This window comes from Carcharodon carcharias, chromosome 11, assembly GCF_017639515.1.
Source record: "Carcharodon carcharias isolate sCarCar2 chromosome 11, sCarCar2.pri, whole genome shotgun sequence".
Lineage (NCBI taxonomy): Eukaryota > Metazoa > Chordata > Chondrichthyes > Lamniformes > Lamnidae > Carcharodon > Carcharodon carcharias.
The window spans coordinates 84097276-84109715 of NC_054477.1; the positions used below are offsets into that span (position 1 = coordinate 84097276).

General features: G+C 42.0%; 1 protein-coding gene across 1 annotated transcript in view; it reads right to left on the reverse strand.

Annotated features, from left to right (window-relative positions):
• The window catches only part of dlg2 (discs, large homolog 2 (Drosophila)), a 916179-nt gene that overhangs the window by 721002 nt on the left and 182737 nt on the right, over positions 1–12440 (reverse strand). Inside the window, 1 exon segment of the mRNA XM_041198640.1 lies at positions 11232–11282. Coding sequence (XP_041054574.1) covers positions 11232–11282 — 51 coding nt within the window.

The following is a 12440-nucleotide window of genomic DNA, read 5'->3' on the forward strand; positions in this document are numbered from 1 at the left end:
GAATACTCAAAATCAGGGGTACCAGGTTAAGTGTACTTGATGATGGGTCATGGAAACATTCTATTAACATTGTCTCTCCCATTTACTTCCTCCCCTTTTCACCTGACCGTGTATTACTCTCATGTGCTTTGGTGATTCCAAATATAGCCCCGTGTTCTGAAGTGGAATATATGTCAAGTCCTGGGAGTAGCTGAGCCCAAGAACCAAGCAATAATTCTGACCAGAAGCATGGAAAACAGTTGATATGAGGGAAGCAAAGATGTTAAATAGGACCATGCCCTTGAGATGGAATATAAGTCGTTGGAGGCAAACCTGGGAGCCTCAATAGGGAGGGAAGCATGGAGCTGACTGCCCTAATATTTACCAGGGCATGTCAGGCAGTTGTTTGTGCAGAGAAGTTGCACATGCAGTGAGCCGAAAATAAAGCTGAGCATAAATTGTGCAGAGGAATGGCAACTTTAAAGCAGAGTGGGACGCTAGCCTGAAGCTTCTAAGAGAGAAGCTTATCTGATGACAGCAAATGCTATGTATTAAGTGGCCTGATGTGAGGAGTAAGAGAAATATGCAGTAGAGTATGTGATTTTTGATTGGTTAACTTCCTGTGCAATATGGAAGTTATGTCATTTAATAAACAATGCATTATATAATTTGCTGGGTCTCCTGTGGTGTTGCTCAATGAGAAAATAAATGTTCCTTTCTTCCTTTATAAATTTAATTCAGTGCTGCATTTTTGGAATCATTGCTAACTAGCGGCACTTACTCAGTAATAACCTGTTCATTAATCCTCAGCTTGTGGGCCTCTCTGCTCCAGTCCTCATTATAGCTTCAGTTCAAACATGGACAAAAGAGCTGAATTTCAGAGATGAGGTAAGAGTCAGTCCCTTTGGGGGACTGCGGCAAATGGCCGTAGCAAAACTGAAACCATTGGGAATCGGAGGTAAAGCTTATGACTTTATGGAGTTCTACCTAGCACAAAGGAAGACGTTTGTGGCCTTTGAAGGCCAATCATCTCAACCTCAGGACATGGAATCATAGAATGGTCACAGCATAGAAGGAGACCATTCGGCCCGTTGTATTCATGCTGACTCTCTGCAAGAGCATTTCATCTGGTACCACCCCATCGCCTTTTCCCTGTAGCCCTACATATTTTTTCTCTTCAGATAATGATTAAGTTTTGTTTTGAAAGCATGACTAAATCTGCTTCCACCACACTGGCAAGCAGAGCATTCCAAATACTAACTACTCGCTGCCTAAAAAAATTTTCACTCATGACCCCATTGCATCTTTTACAAATCACCTTAAATCAGTGTCCTCTGGTTCTTGATCCTTCCAGTACTGGGAACAACTTTCCCCATCTACTGTCCAGACCCCTCACGATCCTGAACATCTCCATCAAATTTCTTCTCAACCTCTCCTTCTCTGAGAAGAATGGCCTTCTCCAATCCATCTCCATAACCAAAGTTCCTCACCACTGGAACCATCCTCGCGAATCTTTCTGCACCCACGCTGATACCTTCACATCCTTCCTAAAGTGTGGTGCCCAGAACTGGACATGATACTTAAGACTGTACAAGTGTTTTATATAGGTTTATCATAACTCCTGAAATAAAAGCAAAATACTGTGGATGCTGGAGATCTGAAATAAAAACAAAGTTTTTCCAGTGCTTTTTGTTTTTATTCATCATAACTTCCTTGCTTTTGTATTCTATGCCTCTATTCATAAAATCCAGGATCCCATATGCATTATTAACTGCTGACTCAACCTGCCCTACCACTTTCAATGATTTGCACACATATACCCCAGGTTCCACTGCTCTTGCACCCCCTTTAGAATTGTAACCTTTATATTATATAGCCTCTCCCATTCTAACTACCAAAATGAATCACTACACACTTCTCCGCATTAAATTTCATCTGCCACTTCTCTGCCTATTTCACCAACCTCTCTATGGCCATTTGAAATTTAATAAATCCTTCTCAGAGTACACTTCCAAGTTTTGCATCATCTGCAAATTTTGAAATTGTGCCCTGTATACCAATGTCTAGATCATTATTATACATGAAGAGTAGGGGTCCTAACGTTGATCGCTGGGGAGCTCCACTATAAACCTTCTTCAAGCTCGAAAACATTCTGTTCACCATTACTCTGTTTCCTGTCACTCTGTCAATTTTGTATCCATGTTGCTACTGTCCATTTTATTCCACGAGCTCTGACTTTGCTCACAAGTCTGTTTTGGGGCACTATATCAAATACCTTTTGGAAATCCATAAGCATCACATCAACAGTATGTGCCCTCATCAAAAAACTCAAGCAAGTTACTTAAACAGGATTTGCCCTTAATAATGCTTGCTGGCTTTGCTTTATTAACTCACATTTGCCCAAGCGACTGTTATTTTTGTCCTGAATTATCATTTCTAAAAATTTCCCCACAACTGAGGTTATACTGACTGGTCTTTACTGGGTTTATCTGTACACCATTTTTCGAACAAAGGGTGTAACATTTGCAAATCTCCAGTCTTCTGGCACCACCGCTATATCTAAGGAGGATTGCAAAGTTATGGCCAGTACCTCTGCAATTCTCACCCTTACCTCCCTCATCCCCTTGGATGCATCTTACCTGGTCCTGGTGACTTATCAACTTTAACTTCAGCCAGCCTATCTAATACCTCCCCATTATCAATTTTTAACACACCCAGTGTTTCAACTGCCTCTTTTTCCACCATGACTTTGGCAGCATCTTCTTCCTTGGTAAAGACAGATACAAGGAATTCATTTAGTACCTCAGTGTGCCCTCTTACCCTTTTAAGTCCATCATCAATCTCTTTTCTCTTTTTACCACCCTTTTACTATTTATATGCCTATAGAAGACTTTTGGATTCTATTTTATGTTAGCTGCCAGTCACATCTCATTCTCTCTCTTTGCTTCCCTGATTTGTTTTGTTTTAAAATTCCTCTGAACTTTCTTAATTAAACCTGATTTTCAATTGTATTATCCACCTGACATCTGTCACATGCACCCTTTTTATCCTTCATCTTATTCTCTATCTCTTTTGTCATCCAGGGAGCTCTGGATTTCTGTGCCCTATCTTTTCCCCTCATCAGAACGAACTCCGCCTGTATCCAAACAACCTCTAAAGGCTTGTTCATTGTTCAGTTACAGTTTTCTCTGTAAATCTTTGATTCCGATTTTTCAGCGCCACACCCATTCTCACCCCATTGAGGTTGGCCCGCCCCAATTAATTATTCTTATTCTGGATTGTCACTTTTCTTAAACCTTATGATATATTGATCACTGTCCCCTAAATCTTCCTCTGCAAACACTTTACCCACTTAGTACGCCGCATTCCCAAGGACAATGTCCAGAAATGCCTCCTTTCTCATTGGACCAGCAACATAGAAAATTCTCCTCTCAGTGAAAACTAGAGGTGGCTCTGGAGTGATTCGAGCTGTACCTCACAGCAACGGGTTGTGATAAAAAAAAGACCCTCAGGTACAGTCTTCCATCTTTCTTCACATTGCAGGGGAAGAAGTCCTAGAGGTCTATAACACATTCACACTTGAAAGTGATGAGAAATGAAATGACTTAAAAGAAATAATGGAAGAACTTGAAGCCTACTACCGCCCTAAAAATATCATGTATTAGATACCGATATTTTACGTTCACACAAAGCAGTGACAACATTAGTCAGTACGTAACTGAGCTGAGAAAATGAGTTAAATCATGTGAATTTGGAGAGCTTGAAGAATCACTCATCTGAGACAGAATAATTTGTGGGATCGCAAATGACTGAGAAAACGGCTTTTGGGAGGAATTGATCTCATGCTGCAGAAAGCAATAAATATCTGCAGAGCAGCAGAGACAACAAAATGTCAGATTAAGCAGATGACAGAAGATGATAAGCCGCACTCAGTCAAGCAGTTAGATGCAGTTGAACAGAAACAGCCCCAGGAAAGAGCAAATAGACAGCTTGAATGTAAAAAAAACAAAACTACTAATAAAACACTTAAATGCAGCTGATGCAGAACAGAGCATTTACCACACAGTTTTCCAGCCTACGGAAAGTAGTGTAAGAACTGTGATAAACAAAATCACTTTGCTAAGATGTGTAAATTGAAGAAAGTACACACAATTGCAAATGATGACACAGACACTAAAACTGAACTTTTCGTTGGTGCAGTAACAACAAATTCCAAGGAAGACGAATGGAAGGTTGATTTAAAAATTGCCAACATGATGGTGAATTTCAAACTTGACACAGGTGCTCAAGCAAATGTCATTCTCATGAGCCTGTATCATGAGATAAGCAAAGAAAAATAGCTAAATAAAAAAGTGAAGCTGTCTACTTACACAGGTGAAAAAAATACTATAGAAGGCAAGTGCACACTTAATGTGAACTACAAAAAACAGTCTCAAGAACTTCCATTCAGAGTGGTGAAAACTGATGCAAAACCCATTCTTGGAATCATAGCTTGTGGAAATCTAAAGCCAATCAAGAGAATAATGACTGCCACCACTGATGACATCCTGAGCGAGTATAAAGATATGTTCCAGGGGATTGGCTGCCCAAAAAGGAGAACACACCATCAAGATTGGGGAAACTGTGACACCCAAAATACAACCAGCCAGGAAAATACCAGTAATGCTGAGGGACGGACTGAAAGCAGAGTTGGACAGAATGGAGAAACTTCATATCATCAAGAAAATTGAAGAACCGACAAAGTGGGTTAATCCAATTGTAATTATAGAAAAATCAGATGGGAATCTGCGATCCCAGAGACCTAAACCAGGCAGTACAAAGAAAGCATTACCAGATGCCCACAGTAGAAGAGATCATGTGTAAGCTAGCTGATGCTAAATACTATTCAGTCTTGGATGCGAGTTCAGACTTCTGGCAGGTCCAGCTGGATGAATGCAACTCCTATCTCTGTACCTTCATCACACTGTACGGATGATACAGGTTTTTACGCTTACCTTTTGATATTACTTCAGCTCTGGAGGTGTTACACAGAACAGTGATGCAGCTGCTTGAAGGGTTAGAGGGCGTGGAAACCTATTTTGATGATGTGCTGATCTGGGAAGCCTCACGAGAAGAACACAAACACAGACTGAGGCAGGTGCCCCTGAACTGTGCACCACCAAGAATCCAAAGATTACTAATGCATCTGCAGAAGTACCAAGTCAGAGTTAAATACAAACTGGGCAAGGAAATGTACACCGCATTCTGTCACATGCATACCTGCCCATCACAGAGGAAGAGGAAGAAGAAACAAAAGCACAGGTTTACATTCTGACAAAGAACTTACCTGTGGCTGTAACCAAACTGGATGTGATCAGGGAAGTAACCAAGAATGATGCCACCCTGAGAAAACTGTGGCAGATTGTGCAAACTGACTGGCCCACACAACAGAGCCAAGCCCCTTCTGCTGTACAAGAATACTGGAACTTTCATGAGGAACATCATGATGCAGCAGGAATACTTTTCAAGGGGGAAATGATTGTAATCCCTGCAACAGTGAAGAAAGAAACTGTGTAGCGCATAGATGAAAGTTACCTCAGCACAGAAATGTGCAGAAGAAGAGCTCGAGGTGTAGTGTCCTGGAAAGGGAGCACAAATCAAGGAAATGGTGACTGCATGTGTAGTGTGTTAAAAGTACTGTAAATCACAACAAAAAGAACACACAGTGTTCCAGAGGGGCCCTGGCAGAAAATTGGAGTAGACTTGTTTACATTTGACAACAGTGAGTACCGACTAGCAGTAGATCATTACTCAAAATTTTTTGGGTCTGTATTGCTGAGAAATTATAGTAAAAGCATCACTGAAATACATTATTTCAAATCAACTTTTGCTTGCCACGGCATACCTAAAGTGCTCATCTCAGGTAACGGTCCACAATTCTCAGGGACTCAATTTCGCAAATTTGCACAGGACTGGAAGTTATGCCACATCACGTCAAGTCGCAAATATCCACAATCTAACAGGATGGTGGAACATACCGTGCAGACTTTAAAACACCTGTTGAAGAAGACAAAGGCTTGCCAGAAGCCAGAAGATCCAAGGGGACAGGTGGTGACTCCTTACTATGGGCATGTGAAGCAATGGTGTTCTGTTGGCGCAGCTGAGTATCTCAGATAGAGTTTGTGGAAGGCAAAGCTTAAACGCAAGTGGCGATCCAGGGGAGAGGAACATCAGAAGGAGAGTTCAAAAACTTGGAGGTGGACCCTTGTGGAAGGCGTCCAAGAGAAAGATTCCATGCGAGTTCTTCGAGAGTGGAGATGGGAAACCCTCATGTGAAAGACGGAGTTCAGAGAGACTGGTTGGCTCATGGTGTGACAGCTGTTTGGGGCATGTTCATGAGAGATCCGTACCCTCTGTTTGGGGTGGCATTTGCCACTTGGTTTCAGAGTGTGGTGTGCCTGACCACAGGTCGCCTATTGGTTTATATGGACTGTGTAATTACTGTGAACATGAGAACATAAGATAGATTTTGTAACTTTTCTGTTATCTTTATGAATCTGTATATATCTGTAAGGATATAGGCCAGGATTTTCCGTGCCTGCCGCTGTTGGGCGTGTTCGGTGGTGAGTGGGGCAATCGGTTTCATGACAACATGAAACCAGTTCGCGATCATCCACTCAGCTCGGCAATGGCAGGCTGCGTTCTCCGCCATCAGATGTCAGGAACCTCATTGTAGTACATCAGCATATCATTATTAGGCCAGCCCACTGGGATCGTTTCCCCCCAGCTGGATCATTCACCCATGTCTGCAGGAAAACATGCCAATATGTTTCACAACAGCACATAAGCGACATGCACTAGGCGGGCTGCACTTCACTCGGACTTGAAGGTTTGTTTGCCTACTTTGCTTCGGTCAGCACTCTCAGTCATCAGTGCCAGGCTTCACAGGTAGCACCACATCACTTTTAGTGGGGCTCATGGCAGATCTGTACCTACCAGAGCAGCCATATGTGGGCTTTTCAGTGGCAGCAGGGCTAGTAGGGCTTACTAGGCAAAGGGGAAGAAGTGGCCTCAGGCAAGGGAAGAGGTTGCAGGATGAGAGCTGTACAGGGGAAGGGGGTAACCCAGGGTGTGTGTGGGGGCATATGTGGATCTGTGCAAGTGGCCTCAAGATGGCGATGCCTGAGGAAGCAGTCTCCAGAGGAGGTGAGGCCAGATGGAGATGTAGGGTATGTGTGTGAGAATGGGTGGTGATGTCCTTTGAGTTGGCAGTGAGTGAGATGCCAGTGAATGTGCGATGGACTTGAGTGTGTGAGTTTAGAGTGTTGAGATGGTTGCTATACCTGGCTGCACAAATGAGATTATTCATCTTCTATCTGCATTGGATGGCCAATCTCTTCTGTGCAGCATTGGCACTGATCATCATTGCCATCGACTACCAAGATGGAGCGGTAATGTTGCTGCCCCTCCTGCGGCCAGAACAGGGGTAGAGGACATCACAGCAGGCCTACACGTTGTCCAAAGGGCACTCGAGGGCTGCAGTCTTCTTGTCTTTCAGGGCCATGTGTTGTTTGCTGCAGTCCTAGGCTGGAAGCACAGAGTGCAGCTGTACCTTAAATGTGGGGCTTGGCATGATGAAGCGGCCAGGTGACAGCTTGGCAAGTGAATCAGAGCCTGCCTGCCAAGGAAATGATGTGTTTCCTGGGAATGTATAAATAATGTTGCAGTTTTAGGATGATACGGCATGAAAACCCACCATCGTGGCCGGTGGCTAAAATGTCATTTCACCCACCCACTACCACAATTAGTGCATAACTGGACGATTCCACCCATAGTTGTGGGTGAAGGAGTATTGCAATATTGTTCATCACTTCTTGTTTAATAATTGTTTTATTCTTTAGCTATAAGTTCATCAGCTCACTCCTGTGACTCTGCTCAGGAGCCACCCTCCACATTTCTAAACAAAAAGTAAAAGTTAGGATCTGTCAAACCAGCTTCCACCCTGGGACCTGGCTTGCCCAGTAGTAACATCATCTGGGATTATGGGATTATCTGAAAATCTTGGATTTTAATTTAATGAAAAGTTAAAAACTGGTTTGTGTTACTATTCTTAATTATTCATTCTAACTTCATTCTCTAGGTTGAACACTGATTATAATTAAATGATACATTATAAAACTGGCTTCAGTTTTTAGTATCTGCATGAACTGATCAATCAATTCAGCCTTACTTTATATTTGATTCATTTAGATTAAATTTAAAACTTACCAGAAAACTCCCCCCATGCGATTCCTTGTCCTGTGATGTCATTTTGCTTCTGGGACAGCCCAATTCCATGCAGGACTCTGGCTGCTCAACTCCCTCTCTTTATAAATCTCTGCTCTCAGCTCCACTCTTTATAAATCTCTGCTTTTAAAACCCCTCTTGTTAAATCTTCACCCTCAGCACCTGCATTTTTCTTTTAAATCTCTGCTCTCAGGTTCCCAGCTCTCAGTTTAATTTAGTGCACTAGTTCAGAGAGAGAAAAATCTCACCTACTAATTACTTACCTGCTTTCCTCTAACATTACATTGTTTTTTTTCCCTCCTCTTTTCCCAAAGTGTCGCTCTGTCTCCCACAGACTCCCTGCAGCTTTTTTTAACTGTGGGTGTCTGACACTGTTCTTTCCATGGCTTGCTTGCTCTGTCATTCCTGCAGGAGTTCCACATGATAGTATCCTAGGCCCAAGTATAATCTGCTGCTTTATCAATGATCATTCTTCCAATATAAAGTTAGAAGTGAGGATGTCCTCTGATGATTGCACAGTGTTCAGTTCCATTCACAAAAATATATTCCGCTAAAAAGCATGAACAAATTAGCCAATAATGAAACCTTATGGGCAGAATTTTTACCTTGTCAGGTGGATGCATGCCCGACCCGCTGAGCGTGAAATGATGTGTGATGACATCAGGCAAGCGTCCTAACATCAACGCGCAGTAGCATGATAGTTCGGTCAACGGGCTCACGTGGGAATCAGCAGCACACCCGCCAACAATTAGAGGACTTTTAAGGCTATTAAAGTATTAACTTACTTAAATTGTTCACTGCCCATCCAACCTTACGGTTGGTGGGCAGGCAAAAGGCCAAGCGGCCTTTGCACTTTTTAGGAAGCCTCATCCACGGGTGGATGAGCTTTCCAACAGCAAATAAAAATAAAATTTTAAAAATTACATCTCATTTATAACATGTCCCTAGTCATGTGATAGAGTCACATGAGGGGGCATTTTTTTTTAACGTTTAAAAATTCTTTATTTTTGTTTTTCAGGACTCTTCATCTCCCTGAGGCAGCTCTGTGCTGCAGGGAACTTTTCCAGAAGTTCCTTGCTTGCCCCACTTGCCATGTACTCCCCCACCCCACCACCCCCACCCCCCCCCCCCCCCCCCCCTCCCCCCCCCACCACCCCCACACCCCCACCTCCACACCCACCCCCCAGCACAGGCAGCGCTGCGTGCTGCAGCACACATTTCATGCTGGGCAAGTCTTAATTGGCCCATCAGTGTGAAAACGCAGTGCGGCCTTGATCGCCAGCGGAGGTCGACTTCCCGACCACCCCAGCATGGCCCCACCGAGCCCGACTGACAATGACAAAGATCTGCCTTATGGATAAATAAAGAGAAAAGGGTAAAATTGAAACTAAGGAAAGAAACATAAATTAAATATATCGACAATAAAGGAGAGGGTGACAAGAGGGAATAGGAAGACCACCAGCAAAGACGTAAACAACACATTAGTAAAGCAAAGCGAAGTTATGAAGCTGAAGCAGTCCGTGTCCACTGCAGCAAGACCTGGGCAATATTGAGGCTATGACTGACAAGTGGCAAATGGCATTCATCCCATTCAAGTGCCAAGCAATGACTATCTTCAACAAGAGAGAATCCAACCATCTCCCTTTGATATTCAATGGCATTATCAACAGCATGGGAGTGGAGCAAGGAGGGAATTCAAGGGCTTTTGGAATTGGGGCTGGGGGTGGGTCGATATGAGAGGGATAGAACGGGGGATGAGAACGGTATAGAAAGAAGGGATAGGCTGAAGATTGGGGATTATATAGAGATAGATGAGAGGAATGGGATGGGTACGGCATGAGAAGGATAGCATGGGATTGGAGATTTAAAGAAGTACTGTTGCAATAAAGATACAAATTTATCAGAAATGTTTAGCAGGTCTCTGTTGGGATATTACTAATTCAGTTTATATTCCATGATAATTTAATTTCATAACTTCTCTTTGCTTTACTAATTTTCTTTACTTCTTTGCTCGACTTCTTCGTATTCCCTTTTGTCACCCTCTCCTTTATAGCCGATACATTTAATTTATGTATTTTTCTTTAGTTTCAATTCTGCCCTTTTCTCTTTATTCATCCATAGTGTTTCATTATTGGCTAGTTTGTTCATGCTTTTTAGCGTAATACATTTTGCTGAGCTCTATTTCCCACTACCATTCCATCACTTTGTAAGTCATTTTTTTTCCAATCTTCCTTCCCCAGTTCCATTCTCATCCCTTCAAAAGTAGCATTTTTCATTCTTTTTTAGGTCTTTGTCTTATGACTTTCTCAATCTTTATCCTAAATCTTATTTTGTTTCGATCCCTATTGTTTAGAAATTTCCTAATGTTTATTTCTTTTATCTGCTCTGGTTCATTCGCCATCACTAGATACAGGCAGTAATTCCTCTCCATGTTGATAAATGAGTAATCACTTTGGATTTGACACAACTCCATAAATGTACTTCCTTTTTGGTTCTCCACGAAATTGGTATAGTACATCAGCACAGGCATAATATAAAGAAGCTAGACTCATTCAGTTCTACTTCAATATGTCGATGTTTAATGTAATATATGCACCATTAATTAGGAAGTGTTATTATTCAATAGCTACTTAACATTTGGGGAAATACCAGTAAACACAACTGAACATAACCACATCACAATACTAATTTGTCAAAAGAGTTGCATGAATTGAAATTTGTAAAGTTTCATCCATTCCTCCACCCCTACTCGAAGGACAATTAATCCAAATGCATAGAAAACTATTATTACAAAGATTTTGTGAAAGGTGAGATGTATATTTTGAATGTTGTACAAGTCACTCAGATATAACCAGGTTAGTTGCATTTATCTAAAGACATAACTAAGTCACTGAATTGCAAAAAATACCCGGCTAACAATGGATGTTAAACTATGTTCCAAAATATGCAGAGAATAGCCAAATGTAACAGTGACTATTCTAACTCACCCGTTCCAATGTGATTTCTTCAAATTCATATTCTATTTCTGTTCCATTGACCTAAATGTCAAGAACAAAGAAAATTATATCAGAAATCAATTTAAAATGAAAACAGATATGTTACGCACGAAAACTGATTTACATTTAAATCATCCACAGCATTGAGAAATTGAGGTCAAACAAAATCTGATATAGTTTTACATTCTAAAATACACACTCTTCCCAAGTACTGCATTACGCAAGCAAACACATACATACCTGTGTGAATGTTTTGGCAGCAGATACACATACCTCAACTGCATGTATGTTTGATCAGCTTTGCACTGACTTCTTCAAAAAAATTACAGAAGGTTTACTAGCTTGTTATTTGTCTCCAACAACTAGTTGAAAGTGAATCATCTCAGCCCCAGGACATCAATGCGTGAGTGTTTCAGGGTATGGTCCTAGGCCCAAATATCTTCAGCTGCTTCATCAATGACCTTCTGGCCATCATAAGGTCAGAAGTTGGGATGCTTGCTGATGATTGCACAGTGTCCAGTATCATTCACGACTGCTCACATACTGAAGCAGTCCACGCCCTCAAGCAGCAAGTCCAGGACAACATCCCCTCAAGCAGCAAGTCCGGGACAACATTCAGAATCTGCTGATAAGTGGCAAGTAACATTCCCACTACATAAATACCAAGCAAAGACTATTTCCAACAAGAGAGAATCTATCACCCTTTGACATTCAACGTTATTACCATTGCTTAATCTCCCACCATCAACATCTTGGGAGTTACCATTGACCAGAAACCTAACTAAATACTGTGACTACAAGAGCAGATGAGAGGCTGAGAACTCACCTCCTGACTCCCCAAAGCCAGTCCAACATCTACAAAGCACAAGTCAGGGGCATGATAGAATATTCTTCACTTGCCTGGATGAGTGCAGCTCCAACAACACGTAAAAAAACTCCACACAATCCAAGACAAAGCAGCCCGCTTGATTGGCACACCATCCACCAGCTTAAATATTCATACCCTTCACCACCAGTTCACGGTGGCAGAAATATGTATCATCTACACGATGTGCTGTAACAACTTGCCACGGCTCCTTAACAGCACAATCCAAACTTGACCTTTACCACCTAGGACAATGCAGCAGATGCATGGGAATACCTTCACCTCCAAGACACACATTACCATGATTTGGAATGCTATCATTCTTCCTTCACTGT